General features: G+C 50.7%; 1 protein-coding gene and 2 long non-coding RNA genes across 13 annotated transcripts in view; 1 reads left to right on the top strand and 2 right to left on the bottom strand.

The window, feature by feature from the left end:
* Positions 1–256: 256 nt before the first annotated feature.
* On the bottom strand, positions 257–4,956 carry LOC129605127 (uncharacterized). The gene is made up of 3 exons (XR_008696670.1): positions 4,504–4,956; positions 3,678–3,860; positions 257–822 (listed from the first exon to the last, which is right to left on the bottom strand). It is a non-coding gene; the product is annotated as an uncharacterized LOC129605127 (long non-coding RNA).
* Positions 4,957–9,607: 4,651 nt separating this feature from the next.
* LOC129602982 (uncharacterized) lies at positions 9,608–23,273 on the top strand. The gene is made up of 3 exons (XR_008692495.1): positions 9,608–10,739; positions 11,089–11,197; positions 22,674–23,273. It is a non-coding gene; the product is annotated as an uncharacterized LOC129602982 (long non-coding RNA).
* Positions 13,254–23,440, bottom strand: part of LOC114868980 (unconventional myosin-XVIIIa-like) — a 51,085-nt gene continuing 40,898 nt past the window's right edge. For 7 of the 11 annotated variants that reach the window (XM_055502172.1, XM_055502173.1, XM_029172714.3 and 4 more), the window contains 5 exons: positions 23,273–23,412; positions 22,622–22,666; positions 18,567–18,689; positions 16,571–17,959; positions 15,107–15,246 (listed from right to left, as the gene is read on the bottom strand). In XM_055502172.1, coding sequence (XP_055358147.1) covers positions 16,585–17,959; positions 18,567–18,689; positions 22,622–22,666; positions 23,273–23,412 — 1,683 coding nt within the window. In that variant the 3' untranslated portion in view covers positions 15,107–15,246; positions 16,571–16,584. Of the gene's footprint in view, positions 15,247–16,570; positions 17,960–18,566; positions 18,690–22,621; positions 22,667–23,272; positions 23,413–23,440 lie in introns of all 11 variants that reach the window. The other 4 variants (XM_055502174.1, XM_029172723.3, XM_055502176.1 and 1 more) reach the window with 3 other exon arrangements.

The following is a 23,440-nucleotide window of genomic DNA, read 5'->3' as shown; positions in this document are numbered from 1 at the left end:
GATTGTGACCACTGCAGCCCTGTTGTTTTTTTGTAAACTTAAATTTGAAGCTTTAACAGTTCTATCACTGAATCCTTCGCGATCTGAAACCTGCTGACACGTTCACCCAGCGACAGCGGGGCCCGTGTGTGTGTGTGTGTGTGTGTGTGTGTGTGTGTGTGTGGTGCCGTGTGCTTGACGCTGGCAGCCGCGTTCATTCGTTTCATGCTTCACTATTTCCTTTAATGTCGCCTCTCTGTGTGACTACTCGGATTCCTAATGGCCTCCCTGTGTTAGACCCTATGTTCCAGGCGTCTGTGGCATGTCCTGTGTCTGCGGCTTTCTTTCTTACTTTATTTTTAGGTCTGCCTCCTTCATTTTGTCAGATGTCTGATAGTTGAAATTATATATGTGATTATTCCCTCACGCGAATGGTCCTGGTTCAACATTCACAGGAGGCGCTGGTCTCGCTCGGAACCTTCACGCCCGCCTCAACGGCCCGATTCCAACGTCCCCTTGAGCGAAACACTTCACACAGTCCTCCCAGAGAATGAATGTCTTTTTTTCCCCCCAATAACACTTTTTGAGAAACAGCGAAATTAAAAACACTGACATTGTATTTCGAGTTATGCCTGCATGCAGCTGCTTGGCTGAGGCCGCGACCTCGCGCAGGTCGACTTTGACCTCGCTGAACGGCCTCAGCTGTGGAGAGAGGACGGTTGGAAGCGCCGCTCCTGCCTGGCCTCACTTATGCTGGAAGCGATGACTCTTGTGTAGAACTGACCTCACTGAACTTTGGCAAGACTCATGCAGAAATTACCATTATTTGTCTTCACCTGTTCTCTAAAAAAAAAAAAAAAAAAAAAAGGCAAAGAGAGAGAATGGACGCTGTGACTTTTTGTTCTGTGATGTTCTCCGTTGTCCCCTATGAGTAGATTAGATTAATTAGTCCAGGCTAGTTGGCACACATCAGCATTAATTTAGAGGTAGTGTTTAAAGATGCAGGATCCAGGGATCAAATGATTAACCCCGCAATTAAGGATCAATTCTCTCTCGCATTGATCCGCAGTGAGCTCACCACGGACGACCTCGTTCCAAAATCAAACAATTAAAACCCTCGACTGAAGCCGGTTGTTTAGAGGGAGCGGGGGAAAGGTTTGGGCAGACGCGACACGAGCCGCGCTCCATCCGTCAGCGGCACGAGCTGGGACGCGTTGGAGCCATGAGTGGAGCCACTCGGCTGCTATTGATGAACGTTCCGCACACCTGTGTTTGCGCGTCACAAATCACCCGCACACGTGACGCGCTCCTCGAGGAGGGGGGGGTGGTGGGGGGTGATTTCCCGTTTTTAATTCAGTGGGAAGCTCCATCAGAAGTAATAAACAACCCGCTGTTTATCTACAGTGAGTATATAGACAGGCCTGAGGCCGCTCCGCATCTCATACCTGCAACAGGAAGTGCAGTTTAAACAGAAGTGCAGCCAAACAAAGCACTGACTGGTGCTAGCATGGCGTTTGAATGGAGGACCCCCCCCCCCCCCCATAATGAAGAGGAGCATTTATACAGTAGGATGTGTCCAGTAATTACAGTCAGGAAGCATGGCAGCTATAGCAGCTACTAAAAATGTGCCGTTGGAGGCGAACGTTAGTGAGTCGATGTGTTTAAGACGTATCTTGCTCATCTGAGCGACACTGATTGCCAGTTAATCCTCGCGTCCGCGGTTCAGAAACGCTCAGCGGCGAAGAAGCGATCTCACAGATTCCCTCTTCTTTAAAAAAGGAAAAAAAAAATGAATGAATGAAAAAGCCCAGATTGGATACAAGCGCGGGGCCTGAATCCTGAAGAATGTGGGAAAAAGTCCAAAGAATTCTTCAAATCCAGGGGAAGGAGAATCCAATAAGAGGGCGGGACGGGGGGATTCCGAGCTCGGGGTTTAACGCCGGGCGGCTGCGTGAGGAGCAGCCGGGAGGCGAGAGGTGAGCGGGATGCGGCGGGAGGCGATGGAATAAAGTGACCTGGGAGCGAGAGCGGAGAGGAGGGTGATAATAAGGAATCCATGTGACTGAGTCGGCGCGACGGGCTTACCTGCCTATGAATATTTCAGACTGCAGCGAGGTGTGTTATTACAGCTCAGTGGGAGCGCCCACAACATGGGGCGAGACATGTGCACATCACAAGATAGGAGCGTGCACAAAACAAAGCAGACGCGCACGCACGCACGCACGCACGCACACACGCACACACACACACACCGATTTTTTTTCCCAGCCTCCACAAAGCCCAAATTCGAAATTGCTCATTCACGTTGAATAACTCAAGAGCAAAACATTTTCATCAGCAAACTAACAACAGCATCTTCCACTGACATGCCTCTTTAAATCGATATACCAGCTAATCAATAAGCAGGGGAAGGTTACACGCTATTGGAAGCCCGCTCTGCAAGTGGAGATAGTAAAACAAATCTATGTGCAGCCTCTCACTTGAGCTGCAACAGTCCCATATGCCAAGAAGACGATTAAATAAATATTGGGTTTACATGGACTGGCTGCCCAGGGGTCTGCAGGCTAGTGCTGCACAGCAGCTTCACTCAGCTAGCTAACAATCCAGAGCCTCTGGCCATTCTCCTATATTCCCTCCATTATTTCGCCAGCGCCGACTCCAAGCAGCGTCAGGAGAGGAGGGCCCTTCTCCTCGAACCCGAAACCGGCAGCAGAGACGCCGCCTCTGGGGTCAAAACACAGTGGAAACACCGTGGAAATCACGTGGATCGGCCGTTAGCGTCGCCACTTAGCGCCAGTTAGCGCCACTTAGCACCACTTAGCGCCAGTTGTCGCGTCATGGCGCCGTGTTAGCGCATTCGGGAGCAGTCCCCGGTGTATCGTGACTTCCCAACCTTCCAACATGGACGCCTGATAGGCCGACAAAGGCCCGGGCAGAGAACAGCCAGGCTCATGCATTATGCACCGGCCCTAAGTTATTCATCACAAAGGACGTGTATTAACCTGCGCGCGACCCAGAGAGGCGCCATTATTATTCCGCACGTACGGCCGCCGATGGTATTTAAGACGCGCGGCCCCGTGGCGACGCACGCGACCACAAACGCGCTCACTCGAGAAAACGTGATGCGGTTTTTTGCACTGATTTGACTCGTTACCAGCATCTTCTCTAGTTTCATCCTCGCCCCTGGAAACACCCCCCGGAGCCTGTGTTCACTCGCTGAATACACTCAGCATATTTTATTTATAGTAACATATTTATATAGCGTGTAGAGACGTTTTTTTGTCTCCAGACCATGAAGTGGCTTTTGAGGCTAATGCTGAACACGTAATAGGCCCGATGTGGTTGTCACTGAAAGGCTTCAGCAGGTGAACGTGCACGTTTTTTGGGGTTTTTTTGTCTCACGTCCTCTCGTTCGCACCTCGTCAAATGAGCCATCAAGTGTTCTCTGCCGAGATGAATGCTTCACACGCGCATAAAGAAAAACTACTGAGATGATAAATCAGCAAATAAGCTCAAACCGATCGCTGCAGCAGCTATTTGTGTTTCGTAGATGTTAAAGAAATATTTATGTCTCCGTGGAAAGTACAAACTCAATATTTTACCCAGCCAATTTAATTATTCACCGCATATCAGACAGAGCAAAGCGATGCGAGGAGCCAGGCAACGCAGCGGCGCTGGAAATAGTTGATGAAGCTCACCTGTCTGCTAGAAATGCAATTCTTGGGCTGATTCGGTTAGCCGCCGAATTAACATGATGAGTTTTCCATCACGCTGGCAGGCAGGGAACTCATTGGTTTGAGACTGGGGGAGGAGGAGGAGGAGGAGGAGGAGGAAGGGGGGTCCTCCGAGGAAGCGCCTGTCTTTGCTGGTGTGAATAGCACCTGTAAAATAGTCAAGCAGGTGTACAATCAACATGTGTGGAGTGTTCTCGCGGAGCAAATTTTTACACCTGCCAGAATGTAATTTTGGAGCAGCAGCAGGACGCCTTCTACTCTGTACACAAACCGCACGCAGCGCGCGCGCGCGTGCGTATGTGTGCGGGATCTTTTCTCTCGCGAGCAAAGCAAACATGGCACTTATGCCTCTTTAGCTTGAGACCACAAATACTGCGGGGGGGAAAAAAAAATAATAGTGGTAAAGCGACGCCGCTCGGCAATTTAGGCTGATCTGGGTAATGTCATCCAATTGCGTTAAATATAGTCAGCGTGTGATCAAGGATCGGCGACAGCTGATCTCAGCAAGCGGCCGGCGATTATTCTGGCGCTGCACTTAATGCAGAGAATGGAGGAAGGGGCCGGAAGCGACCCCGCCTCCACAATCTCCTCATTCCCAGCCCCGACACCGGGGTTATACGGAAAAACTTCAACTTTCAAGAGTTGAAACAAAATAATTCAACACGGCTATTATCAACTATGCATGTTGCCTGGAAATCTCGTTTTTTTTGCATTTTGCTGCTTCCTCCTATTACCCATAAAACAAGTAGGAGGTCGCCTCGCAGCCAAGTTCATGTGTATAATCGGAGACCTTTGGACACGGAGGGAGAGCGGAGCCAACCAGCGAGGGCACGGATGAAACGGGATGCAGAGCGAGTGCAGCGTTGCCCAAAATGAACATATTTAGTCCAACCGCCAGCAGACAGTGCGAGATTTATTCTCTATCTCCCAGCATCTGGCGTTCACGTTCAGATCCACGTGATTTTCTTCGCGTGGAGGTCCAGCAGGTTTCTGTAATAGCTGATCACAGGGTGGCTTTTGGTTGATGACGCTAATGTGTGTCGGGCGTCGGTGTTCGGGTTCAGTGGGCAAATCCAATCCATCAGCGTTATTTGTCGGCACTTTAAAAAAAAAAGGCCACCTGAAATGTCACCGTGACATTTATGTGTCATCTTAAAAATAGCTTCATAAAAAATTCACAATAATCTGTTCTTTACGGTGACAAAATATCGAGGTCCCGTTCCACCGCATTTAGTGGGACGGACGCTGCCGGTTGCTACGCAGAATAAACAAATCGTCGAGGTGCGGCCGCGAGTGTCAGACGGCGGAGGCGCCTTTTGTGCCGCGCGCTGACAGCGACTCGCGTTATTCAGCGGGCGCGTGGACGGGAATGACTCAGCCAAAACCCCCCCTCCTCCTCCTTCACTTTCTCCCGTCTCACATGTGTCAAATGGCCCCTCTCCTCAGCCGTTGCCAAGGGAGCCGCAGTCGACATACATGAATAATCCGGAGAAGCCGCGTTCAGGGCTTTATCCTCCACCCCCCGCACCTCCCGCACCTCCCCCCCGCAGCGCCACCAGCTCTGGGCAAAGTTAGAGGTGAGGCTAATGCCGGAGAAATGTACTTGAGCACTGGAGCAAACGAAGCCTCGGATACTCCATCATTAAATTAAGGGAAGCAAACTTAAGCCCTGACACTTTTCTTTTCTGTCGCTTAACCAGAGTAGAGAGAGAGAGAGAAATGTAAAAAAAAAATACTGTATCTGTTTACTCCAAAGTAAAAGTGCACAAGTCAAGGATGAGATTATAACGCTACGTCTGCGTTGAGTCTCATTAGTGGCGTTCGCGGCTCGGATGGATCTGAAGAGGTCACAGGGACCGGCCGGACGTGCGGAACACGCGGAGCGTTTAAGGTCAACTGTTTATTTTTGAGTTGGACTCAATAAATAAATAAATAAACAAACCCATCGCAGTCACAAAGTTGCAGATCCCCAGGGGGAGAGTCGAACGACCTGCCAAATCTAATATCTCAGTGTGTGTATTTACCAGAGCAGCTATAGTGAGGCGGAATGCATTGTGTCAGCGGCCCGGCACTTCTTTCTGTTGTGGAAGTTCACTGACCCGTTATTTAGTGCAGTGTTGCGCTGCGCACCGCGGCGCAGCACAAAAAGTACGACTCCTAAAAAAAGAAAACATTACTCGATAGCATTGTGAGAAATTACATATTTGACTGTGGTGTCGCGCAGGCTGCTGATTAAAGGTTGGAGCACAATAAAAGGTCACGCTTTAAACGGATTGTGGCTCCACTGTAATAGCGCATGTCTCGCAGGTTAAGGATTTGATTTCTAACAAACCTGAACGTTCTCATTACTTCTTGCGCGACAAAAAAACACAGAATTGTTCCAGATCTCGGAGAATACGATACCAAAGTCATTTATCAGCACTTGTACAAACCCTGAACGCACCAATCTCTCCGCGTAATATAATCTCTGACACCACCGTCAGCGATCTCTGGATACTTCCAGACGGAAATAAATGTTGCTGAGCCTTTGAGCTTCTCGCCTAATGCGTTTGAATTCACGTCTGAGACCTTGCGCGGCTCCAAACAGCCCGCACTGACAAACGCCTCTTTTTAATTTATCTCGGGAACTTCGTAAAGCGGCGCAATCCCGGCAGAGCTTTGTTCATTACTGTCTCGCCGCCACAAAGAAAGGTGTCAGGATGCGAAGAAACACTGACAGTTAAAACGTGGCAACACCTCGCCGCGATGTTTAAATAGCGTTTTAATCTTGGGCCTTTCATGAAATGATGGAGTGTTATAAATAACCGACTGAGCGCGGCCCTATTCTGCCTCACCTGCTCCGAGGCTGAGCTCCACTGTTTACTGAACAAACTGTAAAGACAGTGGACCCGGGCTGCAGGAACGGACCTCGGAGAATCAGATTTCCGTCCCGCGGACAATCAGCCTCATCATTCAATTGCGCCGCGTTGCACCATGGATCATATTTACAGCCGGACAGCGAATCGGGGGCTCCGGGGATGCACGGGAAGCAGGGTCACTTGACCAAACACAACCCGTGCAGGCCTGCGGGGGGGGAGAGCAGCAGCCATACATCACGCCAGGGGCCATCCATCACCCGGATCATTCGATCTGAGGCGGCTGCTTTGAGATTTGCTGCAACCCCACGGAGCCTCAAGGGACAAGGCGGTGACGGAGGCTCCCGAATATACACTCTGTACTGTAGCTCGCACAGACAAGGCTCCAGTGGCAGCCAGCGGAGCAGCAAACAGCGAGCGGAGATGATCTGTAGGTGTAGAAGATACAGTAGGTCGGAAGTTTGTGGAGTCTTTTGTTGGTGCTTTTTGGTGGAGGGAGCCGCGTCTAAACAGCGCCTGCAGCGATGGAGCTGTGGTGCTGAGCAAATCATCCTCTTATGGTGCAATCGGAAGGAATCTGGCCGCGGTTGTGGACGTGTTGCCCAGTTCCACAATGACCGGAGCGTTTTAATAAATGGAAATGCCGCAGAGTTCTGATGTTTTCCAGAAAGTGGTGCGTTCAAAGACGCCCGCCCACACGCGTTGTTACTAGCAGCCCATCGTCGACTCGTTCCTGGTGATATTTCTGTTCGGATTTCCAGCTTCCGAACGTGACAACGGCGAAAACCCTAAAACTCCTGCGCTTGTTCAACAGCTGCAAAACACAAAACCCACTAGATGCCACACAAGGCAGAATCCTGCACCGTGTCCTAGTCGTTACATCATTTTGTTACCGTAACACTATGAATGTGCTGCAGAAGCATCGAGGTGTTATTGCTGACGCACACGTGGAACCAGTCTGATTCTAGAATCTGACTGGCGACGACTTTCCACCTAGCTACTAGCGTCGCCCTCCAACTCCGGAACAGGTGTGCTGTATTTTTATCTTGGATAATTACAGGGAGTACGAGCGGAGCCGTGGCCACGTCACATGCCTTTGTTCCTGGCGTAATGACGGTGGGATGGGGAGAGTGTGTGTTATGGGAGTTAATAGCAGGTCAGAGCCGTGCCAGCCCTCTGTACAGTACTGCACCCGGCTCACCGGCGCATCCACGCTCTCCTTCGCCGCTTACTTACTTACAGCAGCTGCACATACCGGGACTGGCTCCACATAACAAGCAGCTGCTCTCTGCTCTGCACTGCTCCCAAACCTCTCGGAAGCCCTTACGCCACATTTTACCCACACACTGAAAAAGGCTACGAGCTTTTATGTCTTCCTTACACAAACGGCAGTAAGTGCCGCCTCACTGCCGATACTGCAAGACGGTCAGTTCTGAGGCCCAGAATCACAGGCTAAGCTACTTTTCATACTGCATCCAGCACCTTCCGCCGACATCAATAGCAGGTTGGCAATTATTCACTCCTAATATTGAGGATTTGCAGTCACATCTTTCCTGGCTTTTCATCCTCAGGCGCAGACAGCACAGGCGGGAGCCTAGCTCTCATTGCAATGCGGCATTGTTTGGCCGGGGAACGCGGCCGATAGCAGGAGAGGACAGCTCTAAATTATACGTCTCTGTACATTCGGCCCTGCAGGAGGATGGGAAATAAATGCCTGTGCCCTTGTGCTGTATGAGGCCCGTTGCAGGTGGACAGGCGGCGTAGATTAATTCGTGCCACAGCAAGGGGAAGGTTTTCGTGAGCGCGCACACACCGCGGCTTAGCTGGAGCAGCGGTGTGGAAAAGAGGGGAGCGCAGAGGCATCGGCGGCCTTCGCTGGGCATCGCAGGAGGACGGAGGTGAGGAAATATTACATATAAATGGATCCAGCTGAATGTCTGGGGATTCAAAGGTCTCAGAAAGAAAATAGGTCTTCCATGCTGATGTAACTTTTCCTAACAGCATCACCTACACTACTGATCCTGAATAATTCAGGGCCTATTAGTCCACTATTTGCCTGGACACGAGGTTTCCTGGCAACATTGACTTTGCGATCATGCCATTACTGTGAATAAAACCTATGGTTTCCACATGTCCAGTATCAGTCTGCAGAGCTTCAACAATCCAACCCGAGATTCTCTATTATAACCTTTAAAACAGTTTCAAGCTGAAGCGTATGGAGAGCGTGCAGGGTCAAACACTCCACATTAATTACAGGCTCCATATAATGCGGCAGGACTGATAACCTTCAGTGCAACAGTCAGACTCGGGGAAATATTCAACCCTCGGCTTTTTATTTTAACTCCTCTTTGTCTGAGCGTGCAAAAGGTCACTGCAGAACGCCAGGGCTCGGGTCACGGCGTCCTCGGCGTCAGCGACAGGCGGCGGCGGAGCGATGCGCGTGCACGCAGCGCGGCGCTCGCCAATGACGAGTCCGAGCATGCGCCGCGTGCGGCGCAGACGCGCTTGCCCACACTTTGAGGGCGAGGGAATGTAAATGTCAGCGGCTTGTCACTCAGACGGAGGTCCCACGTGCGCAGCGAGCAGGAGCCTGCTAAGAGGGAAGATCGAGTGACAGGACGGGCATTAGTCCCCCGTCTGACTCATTCAGCGTCCAGCTGTCAATCTGCGGACGTGTCGGAGGCGCCGCTTTAGCACTTTATGCATTTTCAAATTTCCATCCGCCGCCTGATTATATCCATTCAGCGCCTCGCGGCTGGATGTTGATTTGCTCTCCTGCTCGGAGGTTTTCCAATTGGCTCGTGGCTTTAAATTGCCCCCCCCCTCTCTGATTTCAGCGGGGTTAAGTTGAAATGGAAAAGAAATGATGTCTTAGATTCAGGGATCAGATGTGAGCAGGAAATGTCTCTCTTTCAGTCGCTACAGTAACGGATCCTAAGGTTCACGTCTGTATTTAAAAGCAAAGGCTTTGTAAGGTTTCACCTATAGAGGGTCCTCTAGGGGGTCAACGCTGTACTGTACGTCCCCCCAGTCCTCACACCAGTGACGTGCATATGGTCTGTCTGACAGCCGTCCAACCATAGGTTCCTGCAGAGCAGTGCACATTCTCACTCTGCACAAGCCAAGGCTCAATGACACAACACCGGTGCAGAGCCAAACGGCCACTGGGCTTTTGTATTGCCTTAAATAAATCTCACTTCGTGGAGAAATATCTTGCTCTCGACACTGATGCCGCGCAGCATCCCGGGGTTTGAGTAAAGCGACTCCAGACCCACCGGTGGCGTCCATCTGCTCCCAGAGTTATTCTTATGAATTCTGCAATTAGATGCGTAGTTAACTCTCGCTATCCGTCAGTTTACGGCCGCGGCGCTGGCGAGTTCGGCGGTAAAGGCCACCAAGCTGTCAAGCGCTGGCACTAAGTCCAGAACATTTTATCTCTCGGCGCAATGAGCCGTGCAGCGACGGAGCTGGAGGATTTATTTAATGTCTGGTAAAGTTGCCATGATGCATGTTTTCACAGTTTTTTGTTTTTTTTTTAACTTCAGTCATTTAGTTTCTGATTAAAGACCTGAAGGGTGAATTGGCCTGTTGTTTGGATCAAGTAAAACACGCTGCAGTGGATGAACGTGTCAAGAGAAGGTGTGAAAACGGTTCATAAGAGCCACTGGAGGTGTTTTCTGAGGGTCCGCGTGACCCCTGAGTGATGACATGAGGTGGAACAGCACAGGCAGCTTGGCAGACGCTCCCTGGAAACAACGCGGCCTCCTGCTCCTGAGTGGAATCTGGAAATTTAATTCCATTAGAAATAAATGAATGGAACTACAGAACTAAAGAACAGGGAATTATTATCTGCAATTGGGAATTTGAGGGGGTTTGGTCTCTTCTTCTTCTTCTCCTTCCTCCATTAGGCCACAGAGATGTGGCTGCCACAGCGTGTGCAGCTGTGACCAGCGCATCCAGAGAGTTGAGGCGCTGTTTGGTAATCCATCACTCGATTCACCGGCTCAAGAGGGCTGTGAAGCTACAGCAGCAGCCTCCTACGCAGCCCTCCGTCACCTCCCCCACACACGTCAGCCCTCCCATCTGTTTGGCCAGCAATTAATACGAGCAAGGAAGCTGCATTTCCACGACGGATACAAACCAATGGCAGGTCCAGAAAACGACGGCTACGGTACGTGAGCAGTAGGTTTGTAACATGATGCTCTATGCCAGATTGTGGGATGCATTTCCAAATCTGAGGCTAATCAGGTTTAATTAAAAGCCATAAATCATTGTGGACTTTTCATGTTTTGACCCCAACTAATTCGCCACAGCAAGTGTTCTGTGAACGCTATGAAAAGAATCCTATCAAAGCAGCCTCCATTTGTGTTTGATCTACGAGACGTGGACTTGAACCGCACGGCTGCTTGTGGGTCGACCGGACTCCGATGGTTCCGGGGCATAAACAGATGGAAACTGCGAGGAAGATTACCGGTCAAATTAGACAAAGAACATTACAGGTGTGTGTTCTAATCTGCCAGGATGCCCCTACTTGGCTGGTCCGGATCGGAAGCCGATAGCGAGGAGCGGCAGGAGACGAGAGAGAATGAAACCGCATCGCTGCAAGTGGACGTGGCATTTGGGAAACAGGTAAATGATCTTTCCAGCACTTTCCCACTGAGTGAGGCTGGGAGGAAGGACCATTTACGCCCCTTTCAAATCCCTCACATGTAGTGGACTGCTGCAGAGTACATCTAGAGTCTTCATTTCCTCCCACACACACACACACACACACACACACACACACACACACACACACACACACACACACACACACACACACACACACACACACACACACACACACACACACCAGCAACAGGGGCAGCAACTCTCCTTTGGCAGGGACACTAAGCACTGAACAGCTCTGAGCACAGCGGGGGGCTTTGGCCACCTGCATACTGTGGCGAGGAGATAGAGGAGACAAATCCAACCTGAAACTGGTGATAGACACTACAACGTTTCTTTATTTTTTCCCCGCACTCTGAGGATTTCTGCAATTTGTCTTTGTTTTTTTTTAAGTTTTCACATTGTGCTCGGGTACGACGAGTGAAAATAAATCAAAGGCTTCCCATTGCCGGGGATGTTAAAGCGGATTCACTTTCATTATAGGCGCCACATAGGAAAGCGATTATTACCTTCACTGGTCCCCAGGCCCGGCCAAGACCTATGCAAAATGTAAACACCGTTTGAGGCTACCTTTGAGCCTCGTTACAAGAGCCCACTACTGTGCGGCGTTCATTAGAGTGGAAATGATATGTGCAAACAAAGGGAGCCGCCCAAGCAGCACGCGTTGCTGTGTCTTTTTGTCTCAGACTTGCAAATGAGAGCAGCCTCCTCACCTGGTCCCTACAGGCAGCGTCCCAGTGCCTCCAATCAGCGCTTTATTGACAGCAGGCATCCAGCAGAAATCTGGGAATGCTAATAGTTGAGGATGACGCCTGATAAACATGTCTCCCTCCCCCCCCTGTAGTTTACTTTCTGGCAGGGTGGCCTCCAACCAAGGTCAAAATGTGGAGCTGCTTGGTAAACACAGCCGCTTATGCACAATGACACACACTTTGATTTCAGATTCAGTTCCGACTCCGTTTGGCCGTTCTCCATCTGCTTTGTAATTTCAAAAAGGTGCATCTCCGTCCACGGCGGCTCAGGATCTTCTTGGGGGGAGACAAGCGGTTTCCATGAATACATCAGGAGGAGAGAAAAAAAAAAAAAAAAAAAAAAAGAGCGGTCCAGCAGATGAAAGGCAAAAGACATGAGTGAACAACACTGGCGTGCACGGTGCAGGTGAGGCCGCCGTGTCCACGGAGGCGCAGCATTAGACTTCCAGCAGCAAACGTCTGTGGCCAAATCATTCTGTCTAAATAACGGGGAGGGCGGCACCGTAAACACACACTTGCTCGGCTTTGTCGAGCTAATGACTTCCTGCTCCACTGGCTTGTGAAACAGCGTTAGAGCCAAAATAAGTAAAATCGGGCGCAGAATTTAATCTGTCACTCAATGGAAAAGCCTTTAAGCAGAAACACGCAGCCACCCAGAGGGTGCGCGCGCGCGAGCGGAGTGAAATTGCAGCAGCAAAAAAAAAAAAAAGCTCCCCGGCGCCGAGCGAAGCGCCAGAACCGGTTGTGCGCAGGAATGAAGATTACAGATTGGTTGGATAAATAGGGGATCCTTTAGAGCAAAACACGCTGAGTGTGAATGTCAACCAAGGTGGTAATCTAAAACCATCAATCCCTTTGAATCCAGGTAAGCATCACCTATGTAGAACAGAGACGGATGTGGGGAGGAAGCCGGTGTTTGCTCGGGCTTTTTGATCTCGCCGCGTTCGCCCCGAGCCTGGTTTCGAACGGCGCCGCGACGCGCCAGTCATATTAACGAGCCGCGGAGGCGCGCGCTATTGCCGGCAACGTTGTGCCGCAACTCGGAATTAATCATTTCTAAGAATTGTTTGTTTCCTCTGCGGTCTCCCGGGAGAAGTGGATGGGTATGGTGAGAAGCTACTCTGGGGTAGAGGAGCTAAAATTAATCAAAAACATCAATGGCTTGTTTTGCTAAAACTGTCCTGGCTCTTATCTAACCCTCCTTTATTTTCCGATGGTGCTGAATTTTAAGTTCCGTCCAAATTATACCTTACAGCAGCCCGACATCGATTCTGTAAACAAACGGCTGAATTTATTTACAGAAAAGGAAAAACACACACACACACACATTCATTTTACAAATGGTGATCTGTTCCATGATGAACACAGACAAGTGCTTTCAGAAGATGTGACGAAGTGAACCAACTTCTGAAGCGTTGCGTGTAATGCCAGCAACTCCAGCTCAGAGCCAATGAAACTTACAATACTGTTTTCATTTAACAAGTCGCTTCTGACATCAAAGTTTGCCGTGTTGCGCATTAATATTCATGTGTGAAGTAAAAAAAAAAAAAAGAGAGAGGGAGAGAGAATAAGACAAGAAATGCAGATTAGCCTCTTCTGAGAAAATATGCAAATAGCAAGCGAGACACTTGAATGTTGTCTTTGCACTAGAGCAGACAGTGCACGTGCACATATGTATATGCTGCCATATTCTGAGACGCTGTTTAAACAGAGTTAAAGCTGGCTGAGGTCGCAATCATCCACGGATGCCATCATCATTTTGTGGGATTAAATATAGAGGTGGAGACATTTATAGTGTGTCTGGGTCTGGGCAGGAATAAGCTGATTGTCCACCTATGTTTGTCCCGTGCATGTGGCTGCTGGGAGGAATGTGTAGAAACCCTCCCGCAGCCGCTCTTCGCTTAGTGTTGCGTTGCTTTTGGCACCTTGGAGATCGCATCGCTGTATTGCTGCTTGGACGACGACAGGAGAGGCGAATAGACGCCTCGCATGACAATCTGCTTTACACCTTTAGCAGGGAGCCGCCATCATTATCACAAGCGTGCGGCGACATTCTGCAGGACTTGTGCAAGAGTTTTGGTTTTTACTGCCGTTTCTGCCTCTACCTGACAAATAACACCACACGTCTCTTCATCTGCAAGTTCTATAGAAAGCTTCTTTATAACAGCACACACGCGTTCCCTTTAAACTCCAGGATATCAGACTTTGGAGAAATGTGTGATAAATTAGCATATAAATGTATATAAGTGGACAAAAACATGTCAGAGCCACAACACAAGCAGAGTAATATGTCAGAGTACAGGCTAAACATGGTCTTAAAATAGCTCTAGCTTTAGAAAATCATTTCCTTTGAATATAATGTTCATGTAAAGGCTTTAATTCCACAAATATCTGTCTATCGACCTATACATACACATGTTTAGTTGAAATTATTGCTGTAATCCAGTCTTCAAAGATTTCAAACATATAAAGTGGTTCGTCTTGAAGCACCCACCAGCTCTGTTCAGTCTTCATGCCAGCAATCATGATTTAGCATCACTTTGTTCGAATGATGGATATCTCAACTTGGAACAAGAGCTACAAGTAAACTTACTGCGAGATAATTAATTGAGAAGGGGTTAATTCCTCCCTCGGCGCTCATCCACATTAATGGCGAGGGAGATAAGAACGGTCTTAATAGTTGGTCAGAGCGTTTTGAAGAAGTCCAGCCAGAGAGGGCTTATCTAAATCCTCCTGGCACAGCTATCGGAATAGTCTGAGGAGAGCACAGAGGAGTGCTTCAATTTGCCTGAAAAGCAGCTCTTATAAATTAAGTGGTGACAGAAGTTCGTGTGATAGTGCTCAACTTTACTGCTCTGTATTAACTACCTTATTGAAAGCGCGGCGTTAAATGAAGGAGAAAAGCACACGTCAGTCGCAGAGGAGGCATGAGTCCATGATGTGGGCGTCTCTGCTGTAAAACGGAATAAAAGCAGGGTGGAAGCGCTGCGCGGTGCCTTTTCCCTGCCCTTGCCTCTGGATGCGGCCGGCCTCCCTCGGCCCGGCTGCAAAGCCGGAGTAAGGACGCGGGGAAGTAACCGTGTCCCTCCTGTGTGTCCGTTGTCACCCGAAGCGCGAGGTGACCCGAGTCGGGGTTAAGACGCGCCCTCTCCCAGCGCGCTGTCGCTCAGCCGCGGCGCACGCTTGTTGGCGTCTCCCTCCGCCTCGTCGTCCTCGTCGGAGCGGCCGCGACTCGGGCGTCTCCGTGCCACAGGAGGGCTGCAGGACACACACACACACACACACAGAGCATGACATCATCACCAGCCATCACACAGGCAGTAATAAACAGTCCTCCAGAGTGTTTCATTAGGGTTAATTACGAGACGGGGAAACATGCGCGACTGGTCTCTTGACCCCGATGCACCTGTAAGTGTGATTAAACGACACACACATGTAAGTATCCAGGCGACATTAATATTTCCTACTGTCAGTAATGAACGTGTGAAGTTAGATGCATATAGTAAATGCCAGACTGTGTCAGAGCAGACTGTAATCAATAGCTGAGAAAAAAAAAAAAAAAAACACGCCGATCTACACTAAACCTTGCTTCTTCTACCCACCACAGTCATTAAAGGTCATTTTGTACACCTTTACATCCTCAGATCATGTTGCCATGCCAACAGAAGGCATGACACTCACTCATGCATTAATTGAATGTTCAAAGAAATGCCTGGTATCCAGGCTGCCGTGCCCACTGCCGCTCAACAAGCAGGAAGCAGCTGAAAAGCACATTTTATATAATATGTACATACCCCGTTCAGCGTATTTAAACAAAGCCACGGGCTCACTAATGTTGACGGTGTCTTGACACATATTGTTATTTTTTATTAAACGTACAGCTCCTTGAAGCCGCGGCAGAAAATCAACAAGCGGCAAAACTAACATAACGAACATATCTGATGTTTTCCACAGGGAGCAGTGGAAGTGGAGGAAGGCTACAATGCGCTAAGAATCCCATCCAGCTGTGTTGACCTGCTGCATCCACAATCGCCCCTGACCTGCCAGCAGCAAAAACATAGAGGGGAATTAAAGCGGAGCCGGCTGCCTGGCGTCGTTTACGTCACCCAGGAATCAAAGACGCTCCGACTCGCAGAATCGCCCTAAAATAGACCCGTTCTGAGCTAAATACTAATTTTAGCCTTTCTTTGAGGATGAATGACACCACGTCTCACCTATTAACTCCCCTCACGCGACATGTTTCGGTGGTTTTATTCTATATAGAGCGGCATGAAGCTGCCTTCGTCTGAGGGCGAGGTGCGTTTGGGAGCAAATGGGACGAGCAACAAACAAAAACAATGCACAGAATTACGTGGCACTAAACGCATCGAACCCTCGTTATAACGACACGGAGCGAGTCACGTAAACTAGCGCTTTCATCCAGATCAACTGCGATGAACTCAAACGCCGATAAATTAAGGTCTAACTCTTTGCACGTCACCGGTGCTCGTGAATAAACGCAAAGCAGCCACACACGGCACACTGCGTTAGTGGGTGCAGGGCTCCCTCTGACATGCCGGGCCCTGAACGCAGCAGGCGTCACCTTCCGTCCTGGGATCAGTCACTGTCAGGCCGGTACAGGTACTTCATCATCAGGCTGTCCACCTTCTTCTGCTTCTTCCTGCCGTCCTTCTTGCTGGAGCTCCCGCGGCCCGAAGGCTCCTCCTCGTCGTCGGAGGCCTTTTTCGGGCCCTTCTTCACGCTGCTGGAGCTGCGGTAGGAGATGGTGGAGTCTGAGGAGGAGGAGGAGGAGGAGGACTCAGACGACTCTGAGGAGGAGGAGGAGTCCTCCGACTCGCTCTGCTTCTTCTTGGACTTCTTCTTGCCCTTCTTGCCCTTCTTGCCCCGCGAGCCCTTTCTGCTGCGGCGCTCGTCCGAGGAGGACGAGTCCGAGCGGGCGGCTCTGCTCCTCCTGTCCCGGCGGCCGCGGGAGCTGCCGGCGCTCGCGGCGCTGGACGGGCGGCCGCCATAGTCCAGCGCGGAGCCGGAGGCCGAGCGGCGCGCAGGGGGCGTGTCGCCGGCCCCGCCCCCCCCCTCGCCCTCCTCCTCCTCGCCGCTGGACTCCAGCTTGCTGCGCTTGAACTTGATGGGCTTGAAGCTCAGCACCTCGTTGATGGCGGCCTCCAGGTCCGGGTCCAGGTAGTTGCGGTGGGTCACCGTCTTGACGTCGGCCGCGTCCGGCGCGGCCGCGCCGTCCGAGCGGCGCTGCAGCGGCGGGTTGGAGAAGCTGCGGCTGGCGGCGCGCGGGCTGCAGGAGGACGCGCCGGCCGCGCTGAGGGCCACGCTGCGGCCGTCGTCGTCGTCGGCGCCGCCGCCGTCCACGCCGAACTCGCTCAGGCCGCAGCTGCGGGCCACGGAGAGGCGCGAGGCGCCGCGCCGCTCGTCCCTCCAGGACGCGCTGCGGTGCAGGGAGCGGGGGCTGCAGCGGCTCACGCTGCTGATGGTGGACCTGGCGTCGTCGTCGGCAGCGGCGACGTCCGGCGCCGGCCGCCGGGCCGACGCCCGGCTGGAGGCCACGGAGAACGCCGCGGACTCCCGGTCGAACTCGGGGCTGCTGCGGGAGCTCCAGCGGGACTCCAGGCCCCTCCTGGCTCTGCTGGCGGCTTCCGAGTAGGCCGAGGAGATGACGGAGCTTTTGTCGTCCAAGTCCTCCGGCGCCAGGCTTTTCCTGCGATCCTCCGGAAGCTCTGCAGCTTTAGACGCGGCTCTGCGGAGCGCCGCGGGGCCCGGCGCGTCCGAGTTCTCCTTCAGGGCGCTGAAGAGGGAGCTCTCATCGCCCGTGCCCCCTATGGAGTCCTTGAGGTTGGAGCGCTTCCTGTAGCTCAGCGAGCTCATGACCGACACCGATCGGATCGGATCGGCCTCTTTACCCCCGTCGCTCGTCTTCTCCTTCGCTTCTTTGCCCTCTTTGACGTCGGCGTTCGCCGCATATCTACAGGGTCGCGCAATGATGAAATCAACAGCAGAGACGACAAACACGACAACAAAAAAAAGGCAAAGGTCAAATAAAATGCTGAGCCTCTCCTATCATGTAACAGATGGGACAGCGTGTTCCACCACAGCTGATAAGTGACGCTGTCACTTGTTGGCATCTTGCGTCTCTAATGTGACACTGTAACAGGAGAAATCTGTCATTTTCATTTTGTCCTTGGGTCCAGTTTAAGAGTCAGGGAACATATACATTACCTCCGTCGGCTGCTGCTGCCGCTGCTATTTACAGTACACACTGCAGAAAGTGAGGTAATCAGCCTTCGAGAAAATCTATGTAACCGAGGCGGAGGCATCATTTAGCAGGAGTGCCAAATGGCTACGGGCCACTTCAATATATGTGACAGCAGCCGCTTCCCCATTCCGCCTCCTGTCATTAGGCCGATTACCGAGAGAGATGACACCTAATCACGTGAAATGCCCATCCTTCTGCTGCAAACTGCCCCCGGGCGTTTTCTAAGGCTGGGCGCGTGGGTGGTTTTATCGGCGAGCTACCACAGGGACCCACGCGGCGCCGCCGCGTCAGGATGAGAGCGGGGACGAGCGCTAACCTGCTGCTCTTCAGGCTCCCCTCGTCCGACGCCGCCTTGGCAGAGCCCTTGTTCTTGGAGAGCCAGGACTTGACGCCGTCCACGCGGTCCTCCACCTCCGAGTCGGTGTCGTTCTCGTCGCCGCTGCGGAGAGACAGAGTCAGATAGAGTGTGTGTGTGTGTGTGTGTGTGGGGGGGGGGGGGGGGGGGGGGGGGGGGGGGGTCTCCAACACAGCGCAGAGGAAACCTCCACCCGAGCGAGTCATTCTCAAAGCCACCATTAAAGACAGTCTCTTTACAGCTGTTTTAATGTGAAATCAATTCAGACGAGCGACTCGTTCGAGAAAAATGACTCGCTGCCGAGGTTTTTTATGCAGCGTCAGAGTGTGAGACGAATCGCGCGGGCAAAAGCAATGAGTCATTTTCACGTCCCGGGCATATTTTGTTAGTGGCCGCGTCTTGTTAGCGACGTTTCCGTGGGTCAGTCGTGCACGCGTGCTCACGTCCGCGTGGTTAAGACTCGCGGGGCGCCGGGCTGCGTTAGTGGAGGGAAACGGGTGCATTATCAGACAGATTGTAGATGAAGCTCTTGGAGGCGTAATTATCTTGTTTGGCTGGTTCTGGGCCGCTAGCATCTGTGTGGCGCGTCACCTGCTCGTGGTGATTGTTATTGGAGCGGAGCCATGAGACAGCCCCTTGGCACGACGCTTGACATAACAATCAATATACAGAGACCCGCAGATTGCGGTGGGGGAAAAACGCCGGCGAGATCCCACCTTGATAAGGTCACTCCCCGTTCATTTGTTTTTTCGTCCATCGTGCATTTTGTGAGTTACGCGCCCGGGTGGTGCGGGAAGGTTAACGCGACAGGCAGCGGGGAGGGAAAAGTAGGGGAGAGTGACACCTCGTCTGAGCCCATTAGGCTCCAAACGGGTTTGGGAGATGCAGGATGTGAAGGAACACTCAGGTTTTTGGTTTATTTTTTTTTTTGTGTTTTTTTTTTTTTGTGAGCACGCACTGTTTCCACCAACAGTCACAGATGCAGAGTCTCCCTCGGCTTCGCGACGTGTGAAAACGCGCCGTTCGCTTCTCGCACAGACACGTTCCACACATATGTTACGAGGAACAATCGGGAAAAAAAGGGGGCCTCAGCTGCGTCCTGCGCGTTCTGCTGGCGTCAGAGAGCGCGTTCGGCCTCGGCGCCTGACAACATACTGTATATTAATAACACTGACGACAGGGTTGTTGTAAAAGGAGCCGCACATTTCAATTCCTCCTGATTTATTGCAGACTGTGACTTTGATCTTTACTATTATTCATAGCCTTTCTTTCGGTATCTTTCAGCGCCGCACTTCATCAATCTAAAATATTTGCCCCGCACAGCTCCCAACTGCAGATATAACTCATCCGGTGTCTCCAGACGGCTGACTATCATTAAAAATGAGGAACAGTGATGTAGGTAACACATCGACAAGCTTATCTATCTTAACCTCCGAACACGTCGCAAAGAGGCGAATAAGGAGGAATCGGAGCCCGCTGTCACGCATTCTGTCATGTTTCCTCAGAGAACAAAGCGTCCTTTCCCCTCACGTCTTTTTTTTCGGTTGTGTTTGTCTTTTGCTGGTCCGCCGAAAAGCGACGCACAAGAAAGGTGGCGCGTCCGCACTTTGTTTTTTTCGCCTACTTCGTCAAATGAGCCCGGGTTCGACAGCATTTACATGCTCGGCTTTCTCATCATTACAAACAAGCAGGCTTTCAGTGTGGGAGCGATTAATGATGCTGGGAAGACTACACGCGTGGATTATATCACTGCCTGTTGAAAAAACAAAAAACAAACAACAAAACATTTTCATTCCAGAGTTCGTGGGGGTTTTCATGGGCAGCGAGCTGAAATTGTGAGTCTGAGTTCAGCTATTAAATGCCATTGCTTTATTTTCCCGCTCCCTCCCCTCCCCACTCCAGCTAAATAACTGATAAAAGCTCGCCATAAAAAAAGATAATAGGTTCATTACACCAGCAAGTTGATTACACATGCTGCCCATTTGTCAGCTCTGTGATGCTCTGACTTTTTAACATGATAGATTACACAACAAAACGCTGAAACCAGCCCAGAGAAAATCATCTCCCTCCTCTTCACTCCCACACACACACACACACACACACACACACACACACACACACACACACACACACACACACACACACACACACACACACACACACACACACACACACACACACACACACACACACACACACACACACACACACACACACACTAAAAGGTGGCTCGCAATTGAGTGCTGTGCAAATGGTGTCACAAACGATTTGTCCTTGGCCCCACACTACTAGCTAACCAGTCCTGAGGCTCGTAGATACAAACAAGCCCCAAGAATTTAGAAATGAACATTAATCGCTTCTGACAATCGGCCTGCGCTGGTTGTAAATCTTTGTCACAAATGCTTACAGTCAGCATCAAATATCGTATGGCTCGGTTCTGTCGGCCTAGCACTGGCAGTGTCAATAACATAACATCACCATATCTATTCAACATCAAATATTTGCATTATGACAAACGTATCATATGTGGAGAAAACTTTATGAGCGTCAGAGTGCGATGATGGAAGCACAGTGCTGGCACAGCTCACAGTAGATGGACACACTGTCAGCTCCCGCTGCTTCTATGATCTCCTCCTGTAATAATCCAGCTATTATAACCTCTGCTTTGAAGCATCTGCTGCTAAAATATTGAATAACAATGTAAATCATCTGGAAAATCCACTTCATAATTACAAGAAGAATCACCTCCTCCATTACTGTTCATCCATGCTGCTAATGCAGTGATGTCAAAGGAGGAGGGGGGGGGATGCAATTAAGTAAACATGGGAAATTATAATCTTTCTGGAGTTGCACAAAAAGAAACGCTGAACGCCGATACACGCTGGTTGTCTGATGGATAACAAAAAAAAAAACAAAGCAAAGCGATAACAGGCGTGATGCCTTGTCTCTCTGAAGAGGCAGAGGTTAAAGTGGAAAATTGTGTAGAACGCTTCCTTAATACGCTCTGATGAAGGTTTCAGTTATTTAACAGGTCGCACAAATAGTCTTCGTGGAAAACCTGGAGCAAAGAGGGGGTTTAGTCAGGCAAAGATGTGCATTCACAATTAATAACGGCACAAACATTCGTATTAGGACGGAAATGTTTTCACAGCACTATGGATCGAGATTGAATTAGTGGTGCGTTCAGGGGCACGGAGCCATCACTGCGGTGCAGCCGTGGACCTCCAGCATGCTCGCTTCACGGCTGCACCCGTGCCGGAGGTCTTCCTGAGCACATGTAGAGGCCTTCAAGCCAGATTTAGATCAAAGGTGAATTATTTAAATATATATCACTATAAAAGCACTGTAGAAGTGTACAGTGAGACACAGCCTTGATAAGATACACCAGTATATGCCTGGTATGACCTGTTGTTACATGTGCTGAGGCAAAGCCTCCACAGGTAGAAAACGGTGGCGTTCAGGGACGATGCTGCTGGAAATGTAGGTGGCGTTTGACACAAGCAGACAATGATGCAGTATTACCACAGGTCGCCAACACTCGCCCGTTTCCCATCGGAGTCTCCCCACGGCGGCGGGACCGGCTTAGAGGAGGACGCCGGCGCCATTTAGCCGCGCCTTCCATTTACCGTCCAGTCTACATTTCCTCTAACGCCGTGCGAGGCATCCTGTGTGCCATTAGAGTTTCCAAATAACTTATTGTCGCTGCGAGTGGAGGAAAACAAGCCTAGAAATATCCAGCGAGGCCGAGTGTGTACAAACACATCCAGACACTTGGCACAGAATGAAATGAAACAAAATGAAACACCGGGGCCACGCTTAAAGCACAGCCTTTATCAGAGATGTATACCGCAGACACGGCTTTTCATCTATTCAAAATTACTTCTCCTCACAGCGCTATTGTGCACAACACAAACTGAAAGGATAGGGAATACTGCATTATTCTCTTTTGTGGTTGCAAAGGGTGGGAGAAAAACAACCATAATGACAGAAACAAAGGATGCATTTTCCATTCTCACGTTTTGTTCTTGCGTTTCTGATATTTTGTCACCATGTCTTGCAAACTGCCAGGAGTGACGACGACGCAGAAATGGGGGAACAAGAGAAGAGAATCAGAGGAGGTGAGAAACACAAACTGCAAGGTACAAAATGAGATAAAAGGCAAGTAAATAGTTTTTAGACTTACACACAAAAAATAACTATCCTTTCTAAAGCAGGGGCTCAGTGAATCGAGTCATGCTGTCGCCGGCCTCCTTCTCAAACAAAGCCGGGTGTGTTTAACATCATCCTTTTAGATGTCTGTATTACTGCAGCCGGTGTTTACCTCAGTGGGCTCAGAGCTAGCATAACCCTCAACCCCACTGCAAAGAGCGAAGGAGTAACCAAACAGGGAGAACCGGCGCCGAGACAAAAGATCAAAACATGGAGCCAAATTAAACCACATGAGGAGTATTTGGGGAGCAGACAGGGAGTAGTCTGACTCGCGCGGTACAAAAGAGGTTAGAGGGAAATTGATGTAGGAAGATGTGGGACGAGGGGAAGAAAAGGCTCCACGCGGTGATTGACAGGTGGCTGAGAAATGAAAGTCAACCCGGTCGCTCTCATCTGGGAACTTTTGTCGCAGCGTGCGAGGGGGAAGTGGCTGTGGCGGCGGCGGCGGCGCGCGCTACCTGTTGATCAGGTCGTCGTTGTCGTCGCTCTCCATCTCGTCCTCGATGGCGGCTTGCAGGTCGCCGATCCTCTTGAAGGCCAGCTTCAGGTCCACCTGCAGGCTCTGGTTGGCCGCCTCCAGGCTCTCGATGTCCATTTCCTGGCGAGGGCAAGGGAGTGGCAGTTAC

Source organism: Betta splendens, chromosome 14 (genome assembly GCF_900634795.4).
Source record: "Betta splendens chromosome 14, fBetSpl5.4, whole genome shotgun sequence".
Taxonomy (NCBI): Eukaryota; Metazoa; Chordata; class Actinopteri; order Anabantiformes; family Osphronemidae; genus Betta; species Betta splendens.
The sequence above is the reverse complement of the archived record's forward strand: the minus strand, read 5'-3'. Positions and strand labels throughout refer to the sequence as shown.